The sequence below is a fragment of the Rhopalosiphum padi genome, chromosome 1 (assembly GCF_020882245.1).
Source record: "Rhopalosiphum padi isolate XX-2018 chromosome 1, ASM2088224v1, whole genome shotgun sequence".
NCBI lineage: Eukaryota > Metazoa > Arthropoda > Insecta > Hemiptera > Aphididae > Rhopalosiphum > Rhopalosiphum padi.
The window spans coordinates 65,533,098-65,561,093 of record NC_083597.1 but is presented as its reverse complement, the minus strand read 5'-3'; the positions used below and the strand labels follow the sequence as shown (position 1 = coordinate 65,561,093).

The following is a 27,996-nucleotide window of genomic DNA, read 5'->3' as shown; positions in this document are numbered from 1 at the left end:
AGTAATTTATTTTACTTTTAGCACATATTACAGTTGATAATATTTGTTGGTATATATATTAATTTGCATATCTTTATATTATTATTATAAATTATAATTACTATTTACTATATAGTACTTATAATAAATGCAATTTTGTGTACAAAAATTAATTCAACTTACCGTATTACTAATAAATTGTAAAATGTAAAGTATACCTATATTACTGAGAACTGTAATAGCTATATAAATATGTTATTAAATATTCTTAGTAAAATTGACTATAAAATATAAATGACAGTCTCCGTTCAGAATCCTTTTTTATCTGTAATATGATTTATCATTGAATTATAATCTAATATATCCATACCTATATTGTACAGCATGGTACACTCAACGCGTACTGTACAGTAATACCCATTTATGAACTTTTTTTCGTCAGTCCATCAACCTATTTGAAAAAATATTATTTTAAATTTTTATTGTAAATTACAGGTCTTAATTATTATTTATCTAAGAACCGTATGTCAAACTTGCTATTTTGTATTCACTGTCATACAATAAAATTATGTTCAAAAAAATTGATCATCTGATAAGATTTTTCATTTCAACTGGAGGTGGAAGCAGTTAGATTAAGGTATTTATATGTGGTGAATTTTAAAAATTGAATATTTAGATCGATTACATATATTAGCTATAGCCCATATATTATTATAAATTTTACGTCAGACGTCTTATCAACATGTAACACACATTTAATTTCAAAACGTTTTAATACTTACAATAGCATGTGGTAAGAAAATTAACGATTTTATATTATATATAGATACATATATCATTTATTTGTAATTTTTTTATGACTGGAAAATAGTATACAAATAAAAATAATTGACTGCAGGTTGTACTTTAGCCGGTTCATTACGATGCCAATTGTGTAAAAATAGCTTGATATTATATTATTAATAGTGTACGATGGAAAAATGTCTCACGTGTTAAGTACATTTGCTGATTGATGTGTTTTATGATTTCCAGTTGTAGTTGTGCTTGGTGATACATAATAAATTATATTATTATAATGTGCTATAATATCAGGAAAAAATTGTGACTATTAATAATAAAAAAAAAAATTGTTTTTTTGAAAATTTTTTATTGGTTTTACAAAATCATGCGCTGCTAAAATTAGAAGAATCAAAGTCAGGAGTATATAATATATCCCCTACTCTAGACAAATCAAGCCTATAAAAACAACTTATATAAACTATTCGTACATCATCTATATAATATAATATATTATAATATATATTAATGAAAAAAAAAAAATAATAATAATATAATAATGATAATAATAGTATAATGATAATAATAATAATAATAATAATAAAAATAATAATAATGATAATGATAATCAAGATGCAGCAACAGAAGACCGCTCTAAAATAATAATGTTTTTATCGTTTGAACTTTTGGAATGAAGCGTATTTTATCATGATTTTTATATAATTTAATATAATATATCATGATTCTAAATAAACACCGTAAATAGATAATAATGTTATTATTATTATTATATATCTATGTATTAAAAAATTGTTCGAAACTGCTATTATAATGTATATATATGAGTAGTAAAAATAATAAAAAATAATAATAGTAATAATAATAATAATAATTGTGAGAATATAATATAATATATTGATTTGATCTTAAATTTGTTTTTGAAGTTTATAATGTAATTTTTTTATGTTTATGATCTAGAAAATTAACCCTACGATACGAAAACACTCTGTTCATCGTTTATAATATATTATAATATAGGTACATAGATATTAATATTATCATTTCAATATATAATACAATCACAATATAATATGTTAATGTATATATATATAGATAGATAACATTATAATTATATTTAAACTTAATTATTATTATGTATATATTGTATACGATTAAAGCAAAATCATTGAAGTTGAATGTGACAACGGGGATGGGGTGAATGTTATACTTGAAGTTTGAACGGTTACACACACGATGGACGAGGAAGAAGAGGAGATGATGAGACGGAAATTTATTGGATATTTTTTTAATTTTATTTTTTGTTTTGTTATACACGTTTACGCGCTTATTGTTTGCGTGTTTTCATGGTGATTTGTCGTGCTTACTGCCTGTTGCGTGTTTGCTTGTTACCTGTAACACATATTAAGATACAGTTAAATTTCATACATAAATATATAGAATTTAGGACTAGATGTGGGTAAATCTTAGTTGTACGGGTGGGAAAGGGGGGAATCATCAATTCGGTTTTTGGATTTCGGGGGCGTCCAATTACTTCGATCAATCCAATTCTAATTATCTTTATACAATACGCATATCAGTGACGTTTTGAACATAGTCCTCCTAACCTAACCTAACCTAACTTAATCTAAAGAGGTTATGGCCGTATTTTTGTCGAATATGGATAATGCTATAGAAAAAGATTGACCACTTTTATGAAAATCTCTTAGAGGAATGAAGTTTAAATTGAATTTGCTACAATAATATTATATTATAACTTATAGATGTAACTTATAACCATGACTGTCATCCGTTTTCGAATATATACGAATTCTATGTAAATTATATTGTCTTATAAGGTTTAGACAATACGCATAATTACAACAAGGTACAATGAATATAAGTTTAATAGGAATCGAGGGACGAGGTAACAAAAAAAAAAAAAATTGGAATCTATATATCGAACGTTTGTTGTATAATATTTTATTCATATTTCATTCATTTAACGCCAGGAGAAATTATTTCGACTTATTTCATATATATCTTTTCAGCTTAGGGGTAGTAACATACGTAAGATTTTAGTTTGTTTAGGATTTTTATCTAAGATAAGAGATATCTTTATCTAAGATAGAGGGCTTCATCCCCATACCATTTCTCACAAGGTAAATTAATAAATAGCATCTGTAACGTTAAAATTGGAAAAATGATTATTTTTATATTTATCTTGACTCTAATATCTTGTACTTAATCAGGAAAAGATAACATTTAAAAATCATAATCATTAGATTATAAACAGACAATACTCGTAAATCCAAATAGTAAAACAATTAATATTGGTAGTTCATACAATTTAACAGATTATAGTTTTTCAATTTCAAACAAAGATAAAAGTATATATATTTTGCATTATTTTCGTTGAAATTTTTTTGTATAATTGGTTAAAACAAATTATATAGTTAGTCTCAAATTTAGTTTATAATTAGAGTATATTTTATCTCTTCAGGCCCTAAATAACGTAATAGCAATAATTGATAAAACTACATTGTATATTGATTATGATAGTAAATAAGATTTTTTGGAAGGAAGAGATTTTTTACAGGGGTGAGGTAGACCCTACTTCTTATCCTGGTGTACACCACTGCTTAGGTGGGTAACTGACGCGTATATTTAAGATTAAACGGTTGACTTCTAACAATCACAAAAAAATATCATCGATATTATAGTATCTTTTTTTTAAACTCGTATATAATTCCTATGGTTTAAAGTTTAAACTGTAATTTAAATAGTTGTCAAGTACCCTGGAAACACTATAATGGATATAGGTACCATAGATCGACGAAAATTCTTAATCAAACGACGACTTTGTTTATAGTGAAAACACAATGTGTGTATGATGTATGTGCATTATAACTTATAAATGTATGCATGCCATGTCGCCTGCCCCGAGGAGCAGGAAATAGCCGTGTCGTTAATTCACGAAGGATTATACGACTGAAGATCATGTTACTGCTAAAAATAAACGACACGTGTGCTCTGTATCACGTGTATAGGAGTATGGGAGTGTTTATAATCACACAGTCTCACACAATAATATAATAGTATTATATTGCCACTGTAGTACCTACAATGCGCGTGTTAGTGAGTCGTGACATATTTCGGCTTTTGTCCAACGACTTGTCGTCGCTGACATAATATTATAGTCTTGAATATATAGTGCTTATACTATATTTTATACAATTTTAACGGTAAATGATTAATATTTTTGAATTAGGTTTTTTTAAAAAAAATTTTCAACATAGATTTCTCTCCTCCCCCCCCAAAAAAAACCAAAACCAGAACCTGTATAACTGCGGGTGTATTGTGTGTTTTATCGCGACGAAGAACTATCGTTTGAAATAGCATATACAATGGCTAAATATTTGAGTTAGCATATTTAAACTACGACATTAATTACATATTATGTATAGATTATTTTTGTGTTTCTTAAAATGAACATACCTTATAGTTTGTAATTTATGTAGATAATAAAGTAATAACTGAGCCGACAATGTTATTCAAATACCAAATACGTATTTGCCACATGCACGCAAATTGTTTTTAAATCATAATCGTTTATTATTTTCATCAAAATCATAGAAAATTAAATATTCAAATAAATAATAAGATAATATTAAAAATGTCACCCTTTGGCGCAATAAACTTGTTTTTTATGAGTTGTGGTCGTCGTTATTTTTTTGCGAAACATATACACGTTATGGGAGATATTTTGTAGCAGAGAAATATCGCTGGAAGCCGAATTCCCGGTAGGATAATCATAGTGTTCCATACGTGATACGTATTTTTGGGTCGGCATACATACATGCCACTACGATAATGTATGCGAAAAATTGTATATATTACATTTTATGGTTTGACAATGGTCGTGTGTATTCGGGTGACATCCTCCCCGATCACGCGATAAATTCTCGAACCCAAATTTTTCGACGATCTGCACAATAATAAATAAGCCAAGCTATACACCATGTAACACGCGATTACATTAAAATAATATGTAAAATACTAGCAAGCCTCACTTTTACGTATACGGCTATTGTATTCCCCAAGCCTACCCTTACGTCCGACACTTGTTTATTACGACTATACAATCACCCGAAATGGCACGGCCGGACATCCGGCCGAGTATGATACAGAGTGTAACAGAAAGAACTGTCAGATACAAGGGGGGCACCCACAGAAATATTCACTAGGGTGTAATGTTATAAATCTTTATATATTTATATGTCACTGAACTCTTCCTAAATAGCTGGACCAATTTTGATGAAATTTTTTGTGTGTATTTGAGTGAGTTTTTGCAGAATAATTTAGATTCACGATTGGACCAAGTAGGCGGAGTTGCAATCTTGTTACAGGAATTTTTGATATTTTTTCAGTTAATTTTAAAATAATTATTAAAACAATCTATTAAAAATATAACGATTTCCCATTGAATCGAAAGGTACACTAAAACCGAGATACAACAGTGTAAAACCGTGCGTTCATTCTTGTAGAGAAGGTTTTAAGCCCATATCCGATTCTATAAGTTAATTAATACTCAAGTTTTAGTTTTTAAAACAATTGGCTAACACGCACATAAAGGTATAAAAGGAACGCCGTGTTGTATGTAAACGACGAGTATAAATAACGAATTGAATAAAGTTTGAACCACATAAGAGGCGTAATTTTAATAATCAACAAAATGCACGAGGATAACACTGCTATGTTGCTTACTTCCGTGTAAGCTCAAAAACCAATTTATACAACTATATTTCTGATTATTGAAACGAATAATATAGTTTACAAAGAAATACTAGAAAATCGATAGAAAATTTGAAGAATAGGTACTTGAAACTTTGGTCCATTTTTATGAATTATAAATGATAATAGATTAATATTAATTACTAACATTTTCAAATCACCGCAGTCTTCATATCTTCAAAACTGATTATAATAATGAACCTTTTATCCATCTTATTATTAGTATACATAGTTAAAGAACTCAAAAATTACTCATTCAAATTTTGATTTTGATAATATATGTTAAAATTTAAAAAAAAATAATTTGCAAATAATTTACATGATAAAATATGTTCTAATTAATGACTACTTCATTTTACATAGTAGGTACACTTTAAAAACTACGAAAAATGAACGAAAGCCCGTGATGTTCAGTATATATTATTGCAATACATACAGAGCCATAGCCCATAGAGGCAAAACATTTCGAAACAATTATTTATATCGATCGATTTCTTGGGTATACTGAAATACATACTTATTGAACATTATATAAATGTATAATTTGTATTATATGCTGCAGACGGAAATATTTTTGAATACGGAAATGAACGAACATCCCCACTCCGCTGCAGTGACTACCGATTGCCAAGTATACATACATACCGGAATCACGAAATAAATGAAACTTCATTTATTTTGTTCCGGAAAAACTTCGCGGGGTTGGGTTCGATTAAATCGCTAATTTATTTAAGTCTGCAGTTAATCGAAACGCGATGCAACGATAGCGATACTGCAGTTAATTGAATATTCAATGCAATAACGATTAGGAAGTGAATCTATATTCTCGGTATATTATGTTATTATAATCTTACGATTAATTATTATATTATACGCAAACACGGTCTTTGGGTCTGTTCGATATAAAAGTGCGTTTGAACGTTCTAAATATACATAATATAAATATAATATATTTACAACCAGTGTCTAACATAATATAAAGTTGGTTTGTTTTGATGACTGTAATTGTAGCCTATAGATCAAAAAAGGTATTATTATCGACCTTTGAATCTCATTTGAAAAAATTGTTGTTTTAATATAAAAAAAATATTATCAATGTTTATACATTGAAACGATAAAAGGTATATTTTTTTCGGTAGACCAATTATCAATATAAAATCGAATTTTCTGTCTAGCTATGTGTATGGCCAAATGTAAACTTCTACACGAATAACCCATTTACTTGTAAATAAAAGATTGTGTAATTTCCTACACTGATCTTTTTACTCGATGATAAAAGTTTAGAATGTCTCAAAAGCACGGTCTTTGGTAAAATAAAAATATAATAAATATATAATATAAAATATAATATAACAAGTTTACTTTTGAAGAGATTTTAAAAAGATTCATTTGACAAATTTTAAATAACATTTAGTAAATATAATAATTTGGGTTATCGTTTATATAAATAAATTGTAAGTAGAATTATAATAAAACACGCATGGAACGTTTTATGCATTGTGTTTGGAAATACGACAGTGGTATCGAGGATTTTTTTTTATGTTATTGGTATTTTGTACGCTATTTGTAGATATGTTAAGTTTTTTTTTGTTTTTTGGTTTATAGGTATGTTGAAATATTTTTTCTTAGTCTATAGCTTGAAAATATCAAATATGTCGTTACAATTTTTTTCATGTAATGTTTTTATTTTTTAACATATTATTACTATTTTTTTTGTTTAACTGATTTGTTTTTTTGAATATGAAATAATTCAATAATAATTATCATAATTAAAAAAATGATATTTTTATGAAAAACAATAATACTGTTTTTATAGAAGTTATTTTTTGTTTAACTTTTTTATAAAACATTATATGGGATTATTGTAAGTAGTTAGCATTTTGATTTTGTCGTGAATTATTGAGCACTGCCTATGTAAGATATATTATTATCTACTTTTGTAGAAGTTTACCATTTCTCATCTATGATTATCTCATCAATACTTTAACGATTTGCCTGTGTATTGAGTCAATCGTTCTTATTAAAAGTCTTGGAAATTATCAGTACCAAAACTATAGATGTAGCATTGTAGTTTCATATGTTATTGCGCTTCATATTATATTGTTTGTACAGTTAGTTGCTTCGGAAAAGCTAATCAGTATATATTAACTATTGAACAAGTAAATGCCAGTTAGTGAATTTGCAATATAATTTATGTATATAAGTAGAGTATATACGACATAAATGCGAGTGATAATATTATCCTTTGTAATTATTTACACAGTTATTATATGTTAGTGTTATACCTTATGCATATACGTGTAGCACTGTGACAAAAGAGGGATTTGGTGTTAAATGCGCAAACATCGAATCGTTTGTATATAACGAAGCGCAGCATTGCATAACAATCCAAAACGAACAATTTGCGAGTCCCCGGTTTATCAATATTATATAAGCGGTAAGCCCCGAGCGCAGAGTAGCGTTCTTGTATAATATAATTATTAATCATCAGAATTGAATTTTGACATTTTCGTTGGCATCATATAAATTTCATAGTATTTTCTCGTGAGAATTAACTACCTAGTAAGAACAACTAATGAGGAATTTTGTACTTAATTTTCAAGCTGTTTTACTCTTGCAAATAAAAACAAATTATACCGTTAGTCAAAAAAAAATTAGAAAACAGAACATTTCAAGTTTCTATAAACAGCACAAAAAAGCCAAGATATTTTAAAAACTATATCATGTCAAGAAAATTCTAATTTAAAATATTTGGTAAAAATCTCAAATCCCTATCGTTTTTTTATTTTTGAAGTACAACAAAAAACAAAATAATTTGTTAAAATTTCTGTTTAACTTTAATTTTTTTAATTTTTTCAGATTATTTTGAAAAGTATGGAGAGACATTTTTACTTTTTTTACCAGAAATAATTCCTCAACTCATTTCTTTTCAGATTTAAAAATATAGTATTTGGTACTTCCGAGTGAATCGATCGTTAAAAAAAAACTATTATCTTTCTCAATCTAATTACATAATATGTTGTTACTTATATAATTATAAATATTATAATATAGGCAGTGCTCGAATTGGAAAAAAAATTGAGGACGAACGCTGGTTTTAGTTTAGTAAACACCGTTCCATAGCAAATAAATTGTAAAGTAACCCGTTGTAAACTTCGTCCCCCACACCCCCTGTACATATAGTAAGGTGCTATAAAGCTAATATTTTTCCTCGCTTAATTAAATGAAGGGGGACGCTGAAATCTATGAAAAAATGAAAGCGGACTCCGTCCGCCTGCGTCACCCCCCCCCAATTCGAGCACTGAATATAGGTATTAATATGATTTTAAGGTTAATGCGTTGTTAATATTGGCCCCTGTAATATATACATAATACATATATTGTTACCTTTATTACCCCGTCCCTTGCTTTTGCACTTTTTCGTGATCTGTCTGGTCTTCTCGCAGTTTGAGTTTTCAGTAGACGGATCCTTGAGCGTGTCCGTCCTGATCATCTCGTTATGCGAGTTACATTGACTCCATGTGCCCTTCACATACCGGCATGCTAAAACAACACACGACCCAAAACGTACAACCATATATACATGCATTTCAATTTTGTTTAAAAGCTTTATAGTTATGATATGTATGTATGTATGTATGTACGTACTATGTATGTATATATGTATATATGTATATGTGTATGTATGTATGAATGTATGTATGTTACTCAAAGCAGAAAGTTAATGATTGATGAGAGTGTGAGGGTAATTTTTAAAAATCTATTGTTTTGATATTTTATGTTATTATAAGATAAAATTATGAGAATTTTTGAATTGAAAATAGTATATTATAATTAACATCGCAATTATAGCATATTTGTTATTTTTTAGCTATTGTTTAAAATAAGAGATTATACTGTAGTACTGTACGTTAAAATAAGATCTGATACCGATAGTGGTGTTACTACAACAGCTTGTTTTTAGTATTTTCAAACGTTTAAAAGGTTGTATAAAGATGGAACAGAGCCAAAGTACTATGTCGATGATTGCCATTTGTTATCATTTCGGTAGTTAATAACTAAAATGTTACACCAAAAAACTATACAACTTATAAAGCACCTAGTAACTTGTCAAGTAGATATAGGTGGCCGAGGCCGTTTTTAAACAGGAAGAGATTCGTTTGTCGTCTTGTTAATCATTCTATAATGGGTTTTTAATAAGATCAAATAATCCGTTTTGTCTGTTTGTATGTGTATTTACAATATAATATATACACATAATATAGTGAGTAAGTATATTTGACTTATTTTAAAAGAAAACCTCAATAATCGCATGCCACATTATAGTTAGATGGTGTTACAGCTTAAATATTAATCTCGGATAAATCTCGTACCTTTCTTGCACTTCTTTTCGATCTTCTTGGTCTTCTCGCACGTTTCGTCGCCTTTCTTCAGTGTCAACGTGCGTGCCTTTACATTGGTCTTTTCATCACACGGGGACCACTGTGACTTTTCGTAATGACAGTTGGTTTCTGTTATAAATATAATAACAAATATAATAACATTTGAAAAAGACATAAGTATATTTTTCTCGGTTTTTTTTGTAATTATATTAATATCGTATTTTAATATAAAGAAATATATATTAAGATACGATAATATAGAATATAAGGTACCTAACAAAGAATACTTGCCTTTTCCGCCATTGGCAGCTCTGGCCAAACGGTTCAAAGATTGTTCGTTCAGTCCAGTTTCGTTTGAGCTGACCATTGCAATGGCAACTAACAACAGGCTAACCATTATGATACTTAAACACTTCATCTGAAATAAAAATCACGAAATCAATAATGTAAAATTATCAAATTGTATAAATTATGTGCTTGGAAAAACAGTAGTGTTTTAATTTTTTTTAATTAAACAATAATACCAACATTATTAAGTGTAGTAAAAATTATTTCATGTTTAATAAATTCAAAATATGTTTATAGGTCGATTTTATTGATGTAAATTGCTCGAATGCCGTATGAGAGAAGTGGTGGTTACCATAATACTCAGATTATTTATTAATATTAATTTTATGGTTTATAAATTTTAGACATATAATATGTAATATGTGTGTAAAAACATTATAAGACATACAAAAATACAATTAAAAAATATACATTCAGCTTATTTTTTGTTCGTTACATAATACTTTAATGAAATTAATTATATTACATTTATGGCGTTCATGCATCATGCATAATTGTAACAAATAAATGTATTTCTTTATTTTCATTATGCATTATAAAAAATGTTTAAAATTATAAACATATTTTTACTAGGTGTTAATCAGTCATTAGTGAACCGTAAAATACAAAGAATATATTTGCAATAAATTATGTTTGGTTGGATATAATAAATTTAACTAAAATTGAATAAAAACCCCGAAAAGTATACCAACGTACGCCCCTTTTAAAAAGTTTGAAATAATAAACAACTGCGAGTGACATTTTCGGAAATATACGTCCTGGGGTCAAGTACTCTTTAGGGAAATAACTCATGCTAAAAATAAATTCTACGCCGAAATAAACATAAAATAGATAATTAAATGTAATAATCGTACACATTTTAAATTCATAGCAAATATTTAATACGGTAAACGAATTTTTCAGATTAAATTATTCAAAATTTAAAATTATTACATCCACAAATAATTATTAAAATGGCAGTCAAAGATTTATTAACTAAAAATAATAAGTCTCACAATTTGTACCTGTTCAGAAACTTTAATTTTATTGGGTAAAATAAGATTTAAGTTTTAATCCATTTTGCAATGTGTGTTGTACTATTGTAATACATATAATGTTGCACGGTTTATGTTTATTGTTACACATTCAATAATACACATATAGATATAAATAAATATTTTATTATTATTAGGTTTCGTTCGACCGTGTATTTGACGAAAAATTGAAAACCAAAACAGCCTTACAAGATTTTGTTATAACAAATAAATGCTTTGATTGGTCCTTCACAAAGAGGGATTGAAAAATAGGAGAAACACCATTTATTTTTCGAACGTGATGTAAGTATTAAAAACCTTCTCGGTACTACCCTTTGTTTCAAACAGTCACGTTCCTTGATGTGGTCCCGTATTCCATCCGGTTTGTTCGTAAACTCTATATGTGAACATGACACTTTGATCACAGAAATTATAAATTAGTGGTCACTGCTCAGTAAATGTGTATTATTACTTTATTATTGTCTTTGTTCTTTGTTATGTTAGATAACTAGTAAAGTGAGCTACGCATAATGTTAAGTAAAAAAGAAAGTTGTTAAGTATAAAGGGAGGTGCTTTAAAACGTTGAAATTATTTATTGATTTGTTTTAGAGTTGTGTTTATAAATGATAATGATTAAAAACAAAAATTCTATAGTTGAATTGATGGCCATATTCTTTAATTAATTAGTCTGTGACCGTCCGCGATTGTCATCTCAGTATTTATTCTATATTTATTATTTAATTATTCATCAGGAATTTGTTCTTTATTTTTATAATTATTTATTGAATACAGTACTATTATGTTACTTTCCGATGTTTTAAATATTAATAACTTAGAAATAATGATATATGCTTGTTCATAATATATATGAGCACATCTAGATAGGTCAAAATATCAGAATGAGATTATAACATCAGCACCATATATTTTACGTATAATATAATGTCTTATATGCGCATAACTTTTATTACTTAAATAGCAATATTGATTGACATATAACCTGTACAAAAGGATAACGGTCATGAGAAGATTATAAAACGGAATAACATTTATCATTTTATAATAAATAAATAGCATACTATAATAATATTACTACGTTGTAAAAGTTAGTATAGTACCGGCTTTTAAATAATATTTAATCGTTAAAACCTATAATAGTTGTTGTGAAAGAATTAATACGGTTCTTAGGTACGTCGGAGCTTTAACATTCAAAAATCTTATCGTTGTGCAGATGAATGTAAATTTGATGGTATATGATTAAGGTTTTAAGAGCCCTGTACACGTAGTCTACGTTATTATGGTGTTTTGTAAACTATATATAATAATATAATACCTACAACTTTTGAATGCTTTGAGTCACGTAGACCCTTAAAATTTGTCATACAACCAGAAATCACGGTTCATTATACTCAATTCTTATCTATTCTATTGTGGTTTTTTCTTTTTTTATCATATGAGCACACTTTAACTTTTATTTGACTTTAAGAGTGCCTACCTATGTGTTTACAAGTTTTTTTGCTAAAATCTCATATCGCGTCTTATATATATCAATATGGTTTTGTGTTGTAAAACGGAACCACAGGATAAAGCGATTATTGTATGTGTGACTTTCCAATAATCCGTTCCGTTTTATTTCTATATATGAGTAATTTTAAAAAGTACATGGTGGTAAAACTGTAAAAGTACATACAGTCCAACTCGATTGAGTTTTATTAGAAAAAAATATATAGGCAACGGTGATTCGGTTTACACAGTAAAAGTGTTGAGCGAGTACGTTTCAATTATAGTAATATAATTGAATTTGAATGCCATAAAATAAAATTGGTAAAATATGTAAATAGTAAATATTGATTTTTTTTTAAAACAAATTTTAAAAATTTGTATAAGTTTTTCTTACAGTGGTATTTTATACCAATGTTTATACAATTTATCAAACAATTTCGAATCCAACTTTATATGACCTAATTGGTCAAAATTATATTGCGATATAATGGTTTATGCTCAGCACAAAAGAAAATTATCTTAAATTGTAGTGCCAAGTACAATATTGTTATCAGCCGCAGTTAAAATAACGGTTTGTCTTATTATGGGTTTATCTGCAAATACAATTTAGTATCAGCTCTTTCGATTTTTTTTTTACCTTTGCGTGCATTTGAGTTGTATTTTTTCGCTAAATAATTAAAACTATTTTTTGAATTTAAAAATAAAAATATATATATACCGATATATATACATTATGAATTCATTGATAAATATGGTTCATAATATAGATACATTTATAATTTTTTTTTGTGGATCAATAAATGACAATTTTTATTCATCGGAAATTAGTAAGTTTAAAAATATATTATATATCATAAGAATTATTTTATTTAGTTTTTAAAAATAATATTCAAACGATAATTTTAATTAATAAAATATGGCCGAATTACATTAGTTACTTGTTTAATATTTATACTTTATAGCTATCAGACTTTTCAACTAGTATATAAATTTGATACCGCTATCATATTTTAGTTTAATTTATGACAGTTCAAGTTAGGATTATTATTATATTATAAAAGAATATTGAAATACGATAAAAAATTATTATTCTTAACTTTGAAAGAAAACTGTAATATTTTGTATATTTTAAAGTATACAATGAATTAACGATGACCTACATGTCTGCAGAAAACTGCATATAGCTATAATAATGCTGGAACGTATTCTTGAAAATAATTATCACCTACACAAAGATAAACGTCTTGGAAGGTCGGGCAAAAGAGGCGCCCCAAAAAATGTGCTGTATAAATCTTTACTAGTATATCCGGTGGATGATTGCCAAGTTTTTGGTTTATTCGCACTGTATATATATATATATGTGTGTGTGTGTGTGTGTGTGCGTGTATGCACGTGTATTATATATATAAATATATATATATATATATAATAGGTATAATAAAAGTCATCAATTTTATCAGTGGCCTTTGTTGGCTTTTGCGGTGTTAACGACCGGTAAAGACGAAAAGGATGAAGTATTTATGACAGCAATAACCACCTCCTTCCAGAGACAACAGGAGAAAATATATCGTATACCCAATTTATGAGATAAGAAGAGGAAAATCATATTTCCATTAATCAAGAGAACCTATTCATTCTGTTGAGTGTTTTTGGCATTTATGTTCTTAATCTCTTTATTTTTAGTAATTTAAAAAATACATTTTATAAATTTTAATTCAAATCTTAAAAAAATTAACGAGATTATCTACCGAATGGAATTATGAATATTTATAACATATATATTATATATTTAGATGTTTCCACTAAAGAAAAATTTCAAGATCGATATTAAATGGTATATTATTATACATTGTACTATTTGTTACACCTGTTTGACTATGTTTCAATAAAAATAAGAGAATATTAAAAAAACAATTTATTTATTTATTATAACATGTTATATTAAACAATTTATTAAATTTAATGTATATAAAATTACTAAGTCATATTTTTAGTTGAAAAACGTGGGATATTATTATTTTTTAAGGCATATTATACATCGTGTTGAAGTAATAACTGTATTATTAGGTACTTATTGTTTGATTTAATGTGTAGGTACCAGGTAGTCAGCAGAAATGTGCTGGCAGCTTAAATTAAAGTCTGAAAAACTACTGGTTTTTATTCAAAATAAAATTCAACCAATTATTTTAAAAATACAACTTAGTGTAGTAGTGTACTTGAAATATAAAAGAACAAAAACAATCAGTTTTGTTGGTTTAGAAAAAATAAACGTTTGGTTTTAAATCCTCTTCGTTGTGTAATTTCCATTAAATAGAGTCACTAAAATAAGTGAGTATAATAAAAGTTTTCGACAAGCAAATATTTTTTGCCTATGGAAATTTGAGGTTGACACGGACTTATTACTCTCGATGTAATAGTATAATTTTGTTTTATATAAAGGGTTGTTCTGCATTTTGGACGAAATTAGTTTTTGAATCTCTTGGGAATGTAACTTCAGACATCAAATATATACGTATCTAAAGTTTTAATTATTATTAAAACACCCTATATAAAGCGTTCACGTTTTTGTAACAAGGGTATATCTAGTAGGTATATGGGATATATTTTATAAAATCTGACCTTAAATCAGTTAAATCATTGAACTACAAACAATTTAACACAATTATTCGGGTAAAACACTGTAGTATTATAAAATAATAATAAAAAAAATTGTTATAATTAATTCAACTGAATAAATAAAATGTATCTATCTAATTTTCTATTAATCTCAAAGTAAAATTGCCAATTTGCGCTTACTTTATGTGCATTGGTCAAATCAGTAATAAAACCTTTAAATAAAAAAAAGTTTTTCTGCATTGATTAATGCTTTAGACATGAATAGTTTATGATGTAGGTTGTTGCCAAAAATATTTCATCATATTTAAAAAAAAACAATCAAACTTATCTAATTATATACAATTATTGGGTAATATTAATATTAATAATATTAATTAATATCGTAACTATCATACATCAAACATAATATTTAAAAAAAAAAAATTCTGGATAATAAAAAAAAACTTTTTGACATTATACATAAGATCAAACTATGCACCTATATAATTTTCAAGTTATTTTTATTGTCACTTACATAAATACGTAAATAACACTGTACTTGTATATATATATAAATACTTAATATTTTAGTATATGTTCAGTTGTTTGTAAGTGCTTTTGAAATGTTATGACTCGTAAACTATATATAATATTATATATATGCGGGTGTTGTTTAAAAAAAATATTTCAAAATAATGCGGTTGCAGCTATAATATATATATGTATATATGTACAGATATATGTACCAATGTACACATGATCATTATTCATAATTTATAAATGTATTTCAGCTCAAGTCACTCACAGGAAATGGCCTTCAGTCAGTGTTAAACGTCTGAGAGTAACATATTATTACTGTAAATCTTTATATTGGTGTACGTTACACATTTATTTTATACAAATGATTTAACTAAAATGTATTTTGTAACTATTGACCAACCACCATAGTCATCGCTTTAAATTATAATGAGTGATACGAGTAATTATCAATACGATAAATTATACTAGAATTATAAATTTAACGTTGAGTTATTTATTATTAATTGTTATGTGGTGGTTATTTGAGTAAATACTAAATAGTAATCCATATATTTGTACACATTAGTTTACTCTTGGATAAATCATATTTACCATATTCATATAAACAAAAAACCGGTATAAGCAATTTTGCCTCCTAAAATTATTGTAGTAATAAGGCACATTTGTATTACCGCACATACATACTACACTGTGCAACACGCCAATAAAGAATATGTCTTATGATGCTTATCGCTGACAACTGTTCGTTGTCAATCCATGCTCGTTACACAAAACTGTTGTTTATAAGTTATATAGCTGTTAACTTTAGTTTTAGAAACTAGTGACTCAATACAAAATAGTAATAATACTATTTTATTTTATGTGCCGGTTTTTCTTGAACACGGAGATAACAGGATTAAAACGAGATTATCTACTAAAAACTGGACAAAAAGCATACCGTTCGAAATTTGTCGGAACAAGAAGACATGATGCTCAAAAAAGGGATAATATCGCTTTAAACAGGATACATGGTCAATGATCACCCTAGACTTTGCTATAGTAATTAATAAGTCATACTGCTAATAAAATCGGTAATGTATCTAACTATAATGTAAAAATGTTTAATATTTCAGAATTCAGAATACAGATATACCTAATATATTATACTTTATATGAATTGAATAACATATTTACGAGTATGATACGATAATTACGATAATTTAAATCATGTTCTGGGCATAAATTTCGAATATTTTTTGTGCTAGGGAAAAAGTGATATTCGACTCGTATAAAACGGTTTGCACCGCGCAATTTAACCACTCAACTTGAAAAATTGTAAATGCTTTAGAATTTAGGTTTGAATTGATTCGAAAGGTTAGTCGTGTACTCGTGTGGTTTATTGTTTAGATCGAAACCATTGAAACATTCGAAACCGTTCTCACAGTGGACATTCCGTTACAGGTTAGGTTAGGCCATATGCATGTAATACGGACGTGTGCCTGCAGTTACGATATAATACCAGTGTAACTCAGCTATCCATTAATTATACGCAAAAGTGTAATTGTGGTGTGCATATTGTTTTGAATAATTTAAGTGCACTTCGAACACCTCAGGGAATAGGAACAAACTGCCCTCAAAATTATGTTTTGAAACTCGCCATTCTTGAACGTATGATCGGGAGAGGGGAATATGTACTACAGTAAAGCTTTCGTGCTGCGGGTTATTGTTCGATTTTATTAGAACGAATTTTGTCTTAAATAAACTCATGAAATTACTATAGGAAATAATATACTTGGCCATAATGCAGTGTATACACATTTTATTGATTATTCCATGATAATTTGCTTTTTCTACTGTAGCAAATGTAAACATCATAAAAATAATATTTATAAGGATAAATGTATATGTTTTTAAGTATAAAAACCTTTTAATTTGAAAAGTTTTCAAATGTATAGTAATAACAATTTTTTTTTATCATAATATACATTTATTACTTGAGTAATTACACATTCGTTCTAATTGAAGTTTTCAAATACTTGTGTGCGTATACTTTATCAGTTCAGCCGTTGTTCACCCACATAAATTATGCTCAAGTTATAACGCGAGTTAATTGCGTTTTCGCGGTGCAGTAGCTCTTAATTGAAAAATATTCTTGTTAATATATATCGCGAGCGAAAACAATTTTAAAATTATTTGTAAAATAATATACAAACAACTATGCAATATATTACGCACGAGTGTGTAAATTGTGTGTACACTGTACAGCTCTTATTAGCTCTACAATATATGCTTATGTATACGATATATATACCTATATCGACATTGGAACGGTACAAATATAATATAAACTCGAGAAATAGAGATCAATTTAATAATAATAATGACCGCTACAGTACACTGAATTGATTGTAATTGATTGATATTATTATATATTCAATGACACGATAACCGGACAGCATAATATAACGATCAGGTCTCGTTCGGTCGCAAGTTATAATGCAAGTGTTTTTTTAAATTATTTTTTCGTTAAACATTAATTTAAAGCGACGAATAATCGCCAAAGATATAAAAAACTTGCGTCTAATAAGCTTTGATTGGGGCTCTACACTTTTATTTTCTGACGACGCTGCAGTTGAAGACATGGAGGAACTATTGAGAAAATCGAAAAGCAGCTTCCAACTATATAGGTACTTCCTACATTTATAATTATATATATATATATATATATATAAACATAGCAAAACTTTCATTTTTGCTTAACTATATATTTATTGGTAAAATTAGTTCATAAAGAAAAATATACACTAATGCCGATTTTTCAGTGAACTGATGCATCGTTACTAAAACCAAGAAACACCGATATGAATATCATAGAACCAAATTTTATATTTGTCTATTTTTTCAAAGGAAAATCGGCGTAGGGTGTACCTAGCTTTGTGTACTAGTTTGACCGAGATGGGTAATCCGCCTGTAGTTAATTAGATATTTTATATCCAAATTTAATATATCTTAATATATTTTCAAACGTGGCTAAAATTACTTTCTAAATTTGCTTTATATCTCTGCAAGAAAAATTAAAAATTTTCATCAAAATTGGTCGAATAGTTTTTGAATCTATAAGCTATACAGACACAAAGTTAATGCTTTTTCGTGTACATTTTAAAAACTAACAATAAATAAAATATTATTTTCTTTTATTTAAAACAATTATCATAGTAACACATGACATAGGGTTTTAAAAAAAAAAAATTATTTCTGTAACCAATTGTAACTTATACATAAGCAAATTTTTTTTCGATTTGGGTGTGTCAAAATGAAATTCATACGTTAGAAGTGAGCACTGTGATTTATTCTTTAACACCCTATAGGGGTTTAAAATCGAAGCTAAGGGTGTCTTAACCAATAATATTGTATATATATATATATATATATATATATATATTTGTAGTGCAACTTTCATCTAAAGAAATATTCTGTTTAACTAAATACTTTTGAAAACCATAATCAATAAGACCATAATCATAATATTAGAGTCAAATCTAATATTATGTACTTATCTAATTCTAATAATTCTATTTGACGAATTTATCAAGAAGAAGTTTGTCAATTGTTGCCCATGGGACTTTGTAATAAAGAAGTATCATTACATATGTATTTTAATATAGACTTAATTTTCAATCTGTTTGACTTAGTATCGCTCCACTCAGACTATTCTATAAACAGTGATTGCAGAAATACAAAAATCAAGAAAACGTGAACGTAAAGGAAAAACAATACATTCGCCGGCAACTTCCGAAACGCGACCGCGATGATGGAAGGACTTACAGCGATATTACATGATAATGATAAATCGGCGTTTGAAACGTGTGCATAACATAAGGTCACACGAAGGGATGGCGTACTGTGGATAGCTATAAATATCGGTTACCGACTAAATTCGGTTTATGGAAACCCGATCCGAGGTCAGTGAGACTCAGTTTCTTCTCGTTTAATAACTTAGGTGTACGGTCGATAAACTGCATTGTCAGGATACAGATATTGCGATTTTGTCTGCGCGAGGCGCCTGATGGCGAGACGACAGCAGGACGCCAACGACATATCGCAAATAATTATTATTATTATTGTACATCGAGCTCATGTAGGTGACGTCCTTTATATATTTCAGGCAGAAAATATATCGTATTAATAACAGCTATCCTCCATTATTATTATTATTATTATTTATATACCTCTATATTGTATTATTTGTATTATTATATTATTATTATTATTATTATTATTATTCGACGATCGCGTTCTGCTCTGCAGGGTATGGTATGGTGTCGGCTGTAGTGCACAATGGCTTCCCCAAAATGAATAGACGTTTTAATTTCAACAATAACCCGGGTGCATATACCTACAATATTTTAATCTGACGCGGAGACCCACAGAAAGCGTTTTGTGACCGTCGTCGTCGTAGTGGCGCGACAGATGACATTTGATTCAATAGGTTGGCGTACATTTTAGACGACGGGCGGTGGTTGTGCAGACAACAAATGTAGACTTATATATATACACAGCATTATAATATGACGGCACACTCAGTTATGATGGCGTCTGCTCAAATTTGGTTCTTTCTATATACAACAACGATAATATTATATATATTTTTGTATTATGTGGTCCATTATACTATATTTGTGTGCGAATACCTTACTAGCCACTAAGTATGATTTAACGACAAAATAATTATCGTAATTGTTAAAAAAAATGGCGATGCACCGCGATGGCTGTTTGATGTCGACTACTGCCGCTGAACTATGCCCTCTTATACAGTAGTTATACGTAATCTCTGCATTATTAATAGAGATAAATGGATGAGTCGAAAATCTTTCGAAAGTCCGTCCGATATATATATGATTTATACAGTACGATTCATCAAGCATGCTCATCTTCGTGTTTTCCTTTAATAATTAATTTATTCGAATTCTGATTATTGGAACCTTTAAATGAACCCCCCCCCCAAGTCCATATTTTAAAATGATTAGATTTATTTATGCAATTTAAGAATTGTCCTGTAGTAATGCCAACTTCTTTCTTACAAACGAGAATCACCCTTTTACCTGTAAATTGTTAATCATATAATGTTTTGAAAATGTTGATGTTTCTAAATTTAAATTTGAACGACTATAGTTTTTTAATAATTTATAATTGTGTATACTTTAAGTATAATAGGTCCATTATAATGGGTGTGGAAGGGAGCTATTTATGTTATAAAAACATAATGAATACATACTTCATCCAATATAAAATATCCTGAATATATATTTTGATAAAACAATAATTGTTAAGGACGATTATCCTTAGTTAACTATTCGTTTGAATGTTGATTTAGGTAATTTAAAAGACTTCAGATTTCAAAAGACTCGTCTGCTGAATAATTTACTTATGTTGTAAAAAAAGTTGGTTGTCGTTTGAAAAAAGAAGTTTGTATCGGCCACATGATGAAGATTTTCGAATAGTATAACAAATTTAAATATAGATAGAAATATACTTTAAAATTCTAGAACTCCAAAAATTAGAATTTAAATAAATTCATCATTAAATATGACAAAACGGTGGCGAAAATGCTACTAGTCGAAACGCCACGGAAAGTCCGTTTTCGCATTACACATATGCCTAATATCATATAAAATACATAGATAGGGTAGGCACCTAATTATCTACACACATATTATAACTATATAAATCGCATATATACGCCGCACGCAGAGGACTCCCGCACGCGAATCTCTCTCTACACATAAAAAACTAACCTCGCGAACTTGCAGTACATCGCATATTATACAATGATAAATATAATAGGTACGCACAACTCGCATGGTGTGTGTGCGCGTGATGTGTACGCAGCCGACCGTTGAACTCCGCGCGTTGCTGCAGACTCCGAGGCAGCGTTCGTGCCGATTTTTTTTCTCCTCGTCCTTGGTTATAGGTACGTCGGTAAGTCGTTTCTCGGAACTTCGCTTTAGTGTATAACCATAGCCGGTCTTTGTGTACATAATAGGCACTACCGTCGCCATCGTCGCACACATAACGGTATTACGCGCGTATATAATATGATTACGTTACGACTTATTGTCTGCGATGAGTCGTATATAATGTAATATATATATATATATAGCAACGCTTTGTGATAACGTACGTAAGTATATGATTTGCGCGTCTTGGTTTGCTTACAGTCACGCGAACGACTGCGATCGACAGTTATTTATGTTTTTTCGATTTTATCGTGGAAAAATGTCCAGACGCTTAACGTCTCGTAAAAGACAGCATGTGCGTCTTCATTCTATATCGCCGTTTCGCGGGGGTAGAAACAGATCACAGATTTCTGCCTAAGACGCACCAGCGCATACATAATATTCTACGAATAGTAAATATCGTAATATTCAGAAATTCTACCAAAAAGTATACTTTTTCGATAAGTCTTAAAACATCCAAAATAAATGAGATATAAATGTGTTTCAATTTGCCCCAATGTAGTATACGAAATTTTGTTTTCCTAATTTTTGCTGTTTATAGGTATACTCTCGTATATGAATGGAACCAAACACATTTTGATGTATACATATTTTATATTTTAATTTTATGTTTGAAATTAGTATTGGAATTATTAAAATAATATTGGAAACGCTCGTATATTGAAATTTTTTTATTATTAGAGAAGAACTTTATTCAAATCTATACGATCTTTCTGAAAATTTGAATTGAAATGACTTAATATAATAATTTTTAAGTACACGCCAATAACGTTCGTCGTTGTTGAGCAAATTTTATTAAAAAATAAATAGTTTTAACGTACGTTTTTATAGTGAAGAAACTGTTGATATACGTGAAACTTGAGCTGTGAACACTGAGCTCTTTAAATTTACCATATATTTATCATATTATACCATAATAATTCTACTGTACATAAATTTATTATGATATAAAAAAATATTTCAAAGAATAAAAATAAATAAATTTTATTTACACGTTTCCAATTTTTAGTGCTATTATAACGCATATTTTAGCTTTTTAAGTGAATATTTAAGTGCTAAAAAGTAGCTTTTTTAGTGCTTTAACCTTCCAACCCTACTCATTATATTATTATTATTATTATTGTCATTGTGTTAAATATTTCAACATGGACCAGGAACCGAACCAAACAGATGCTGCAGCGGACGCGGCATACACATACACACACACACACACACACACACACACACACACACACACACACACACACACACACACATATATATATATATATTAATAACATAATAATAATGTACGTCATTATGTCGACGGTCGCAAACGTCGCGGAGCACACATGTCGAATCATATATATTTATTATCATTTATATCGCTTATGTGTGACTGAAGTCTGTATATGTACAAGGTGGTTCACAAATAATACACACCCACCATTTTTCCCTTTAATATAATGGATTTATTCAAATTCTGATTTTTGAAACTTTCAAACATACTTAGTTATTTATAAAGACCATTTTTTTAAAATGTTTAAAGATTTGTACTATTTAGGACAATTTTGAGTTTGATATGCCAATGTTTTCATTTTTCAGAAAAACAATCTACTAAATAATTTACAGTTGAAAGAGGGAATTCTCATTTGAAAAACAGAAGTCAGTAAACATAAAAAATCTAAGGAATTTGAAAATAATATAGTCTTAATGTTTATTTAAAATTCCAAAAATCAGATTTCGAATAACCGCCATATTATTGAAGAAAAAAATGGGGATGAATGCGTAGTCATAGTAGATCACCCTGTTAATACATTTTAATATATACAGAGTAAACACATATGTGACACATTATTCGGACCGTTTTCATTGCGGCGAATATATATTATAATATAATATATATAAATACACACGTGTGTGTGTATATATTTACAAGGCTGGTCTCAATATTCACATGTGGATAATATTATAATGTTCCAGTTGCGGCGCGGGTATGTGAGGCGTTTTTCTCCACTATTTGTTTATAAATATGCGTTGCCTGCTCGGTGATGTTGTCTGCGTCGGGTAGGTACACGATATATATTTTTATAATTTTCCGGGGAGTTTATACATTATATATGTATACTACATATCCAATATCATGTGTGTTGGTGTAGATGGAAAATGTGGCAAAATAATAAGAACCATCGTGATAGCTGCCATCGTGATCCTTGCCATAGAGTTCAGTAATTAGTAATTACCATCGTCCGGATATATTACTTATTCACCACTCTGACAATATAATATATGCTATTACAACGTTTCTTTGTATAATATATAGATACGGCCACTAATTACGGTTTTTTTCGTGCCTCAATGCGATCTGATAATTTTCCCGCAGACGAATTCAACAATAAATCGTACACGACTCTTGGCCGGAGCAAATCGTTTTACACGCACCTACGAAATTGGTGTACGCGTAATGCGTATGATATTATTATTACTTCATCGTAATAATATGCACTCTGCGGATAAAACGTGGATATTTCTACGAACGCTTTTTCGCTCCCTCGTCTAAAAACGATACTTATAGGAATATTGCCATTAAATATACTGTACGGAAAAATTAACGACACGATAAATTTTAAAGTTAGGATATTATTGTGATGATGATTTGATAATTTATTTTTTATTTGTTGTTACCTATTATATAGATGTACCTACGTTAGAATAAGACTTTATTGTAGGTACTGTTTTTTAGTCAGTAAAACCGAGTGTAAAAGAAATGTAACTTTTTGTTATTCGTCATAATTGTAATACACCCCTAAATTATATTAACAGTTATATAATACCGATAACCGGTTAGAGACTAGAATATATATATTTTTCGTACTAGACAATTTATATTAAACTTTGCATTATCGTGGTGCTTTGTCCTATCCCCAAAATGTATTTAAAAATTTTAAACCTACACATAAACATGAATTAGTCTAAATTACTATATGAATAACATAGAGTACGTTATTAATCTTTACACATACATGGTTAATAGTTATTAATTATTATACATTATGTTACGGGTAAACCTCAGAAATTCCCGGGAAAACCGCGAACTATCCACTATACTTGAGTAAAATGTCATATTTCAGATTTTACTCGAACAAACCTAATTATGACCGTATTAGAGAAAAAATGTAGCGTTTTAAAAACTATAATATTAAATATAAATAGTTATAAAATAAATATTATTGTTCAAATATAATTAAATATGATTAAATACACATAAAAAATAATAAAAATGTAATGATATTAGGTATAATGTCAATTTTAAGAATTAAAAAAGTTAGTATCTACATTTAATTATAAAAATACGACAAAAATATGTTTTTGTCGTTATTGAGATGCTTACAATGCTTATATACATGAATACATGATTAATTATTATCCTCACATCTGCAATATTATATTAATAAGATAGGTAAGGTATATCTGTATATCTATAATACAAGGGTAGATAATTACGATAACAGCGATAAATTGACTATGTATGGTTATTAATATTCGTGATAAAATGTTACAATAAAAGTTACTACGATTTTGACCAAATTAAATTGGTCACAACTAGGTTTATCAAGGCAAAAGCCGAGATTTGACATTTTGCTCAAGTATTGCAGGCAATTTGAGTTTTTCCTGGGCATTTCTGAGATATTCCCGATTTTAACTTTTGCTTGTAACATAATACATATTATGGAGAAAATATTTTTGTACAAAATATGTCAAAATGTATTAATATATATATATAAATCAATCAATCGAAAATAAAATGAAGAAAAAACAGTTAGGCCATTACATACTTAGCATTTTGTACTACACACAATTTTAGCTTCTGAATTATTACGGTTTTTCATTAATGTATCATTGAATATTCTATTTTTTTATTAGACTCATCTGGTAACCTAAGGTAAAGTTATAGCGGCATCTTCAGAGCATTTAAAAGAATGACATTGTATGTTTTTTCCAAAGTTCACAAAATCGAATACGGTTGCAGGTATACATACTCAGTAATCGCATCGCGTAATAGGTACCTATAATATATTATAATTTACATATATAATTCGTGATGGGTTAAAGCGGAACAAATGGCGATCTTTAAAACATCACGTCATCGTCGTCGATAGCAGTTCAATATTGTTCTAAATGTTATGTACAGACCATAAGGCAGGTACCTACTCTGCTGTTTTACAATCGCGTTGCTGTTTAACCTCGACGTTTTATTTATACAGACGTTATAATATAATTGTTTCGGGTTGTATGATGAAACCAACTTTATCTCTATACACGAACGGACTTTTCCGCTTAATTAGACCACTGTTATGTATATTATACATAGATGCGCACAGCTCATTGTTTGAAGTACGTATAAAATAATACATTATAATACTTGATATTGTGCAATGCGCAATTAACAACAACACGCTGCAATGTGTTATTGAAAAATATATTATAATATTATAATATATAATATACGTATCGACGATTCAGCCGCATGTTATCTCTGGTTGATAAAACGTATACTATATGTATATCAAGGAAAACACGAGCGCGCACAAAGTCTGATCGGTGCATGACGGCGAATAAAATATATCATAACGACGTCGGTATATTCGTTAAATTTTTTTCGCCCAATGTGTACGGTTTAGGCTGTATAATATACCGGCTACTGCTCGAATGCAGAAATATGCCAAATCCCGAGGGAGTTGTATGAATTCCATGCAAATATAAATCGTGTAAAGGTGTTTACGATCCGCGCACCCGTCAAAAATATCATGCCCTTCAGTTCGGATTTATGCTCGTGAAACATCCGTTCATAAGCACCTGTACCCCCGTTGCAGATGATTGTACAAATATAGACGAAAAATTCGTAATGACCACAATATATAATACAATAAATTAATATCGTAATATTACGCTGTAGTTGTAGTGCACAGAGGATTTTTTTTTGAAGGAGGGTTGTGCTGCTACTGATAATAATTTTCCCAAAATTACTTAAACATCATATATATATATATATATATATATATATATATATATATATATATATATATATATATATATATATATATATATAAAGAGGAGTTTTCAAGAAGGAAGCTATTTTAGAGGTGGTTGTAAGCCCCTTAATCCTCCCTCGCCAAATGTGCACCACTGTAATTTTAATACTTAAAATAATAATTACTATATTGTTATTATCTATAATAATTATGCTGTATATAATCGTAAATTAATATTAATAGCACTTAAAGCAGCGTGACATGCTGAAGAATTTTTCACTCGAGGCAAGACGAAAAAAAATATTATAGACTGGCCTCCTTACCCAAAATATAGATTTTTAGGCCGTGAATACGATATTGTTTTACAGCGATAAAACAACATTGTGACATTTTCGTATTTTTAAACATCACTATCGCAATCACGGGGAGTGCCCTACTCTGTTCTAGACTTAAGGCAATCGCCTAAAAAAATCCCTTCTTCCGCACGCCACTGAACATTTTAATAATAATAAAGTATTGTATAACAATAATATCGTTATAAAACAATGTAGTAGTATATAATATCAAATATTATCGAGACGGTCGTCGTCGTCGTCGCAGCTCTAAGTACGTACCTTGTGTGTGCGTGGATAACTGGTCAGTGGAAAACGCGTGTGCTGAAGAGCTGTGGAGCGGTATACGTCGGTCGGCGAGCGGTACGGCGGCGGACTGCGTACGCGGAGCGTGTGTGGTGCCTGCGTCGGGAGTATAATAAAAACGTAACGACGGTACGCTTGACTATATGGTACAATAATGTACGCGAGTTGTGATCTGCGGCGGTGGTATTATTGTTTATTATTTATTTCGTCATGCGCGGCAGAGCGGTAGTCGGCGGCCGGGCGTGTTGCGCGCGCGTGTGCGAGTGAGCGAGTGACGACTGTGAGGGATCGAGTGAGCGAGGGAGTGCGCGCACGATGGTATATATATATATATATATGCGGTGAGTGTGTGTATAGTAAGCGGGGGAGAACAGGCAGGCGGCGGCGTAGTCTTGCGCTGGACGACTGGCGGACGTACACTG

At 29.0% G+C, this 27,996-nt stretch overlaps 1 protein-coding gene across 2 annotated transcripts; it reads right to left on the bottom strand.

Annotated features, from left to right (window-relative positions):
• Positions 1 to 1,106: 1,106 nt before the first annotated feature.
• Positions 1,107 to 27,996, bottom strand: LOC132923993 (uncharacterized). 2 transcript variants are annotated; one of them, XM_060988040.1, is made up of 5 exons: positions 27,551 to 27,996; positions 10,221 to 10,347; positions 9,921 to 10,058; positions 8,935 to 9,090; positions 1,107 to 2,166 (listed from the first exon to the last, which is right to left on the bottom strand). In XM_060988040.1, the coding sequence occupies exons 2-5, from the start codon at positions 10,345 to 10,347 to the stop codon at positions 2,138 to 2,140; spliced, it is 450 nt and encodes a 149-aa protein (XP_060844023.1). In that variant the 5' UTR covers positions 27,551 to 27,996; the 3' UTR covers positions 1,107 to 2,137. The 2 variants fall into 2 exon arrangements, with proteins under 2 accessions (XP_060844023.1, XP_060844031.1); XM_060988048.1 differs by lacking the exon at positions 27,551 to 27,996 and adding an exon at positions 14,167 to 14,173 and having other exon boundaries at positions 10,221 to 10,349.

Excerpts from the sequence above, each read along its gene's own strand:
- LOC132923993 (XM_060988040.1), bottom strand. The coding sequence starts at position 10,347 with ATGAAGTGTTTAAGTATCATAATGGTTAGCCTGTTGTTAGTTGCCATT. Across the intron at positions 10,059-10,220 it reads AGCTGCCAATGGCGGAAAAG|AAACCAACTGTCATTACGAA; the intron begins GCAAGTATTCTT and ends TATTTATAACAG. Across the intron at positions 9,091-9,920 it reads CGAAAAGAAGTGCAAGAAAG|CATGCCGGTATGTGAAGGGC; the intron begins GTACGAGATTTA and ends GTGTTGTTTTAG.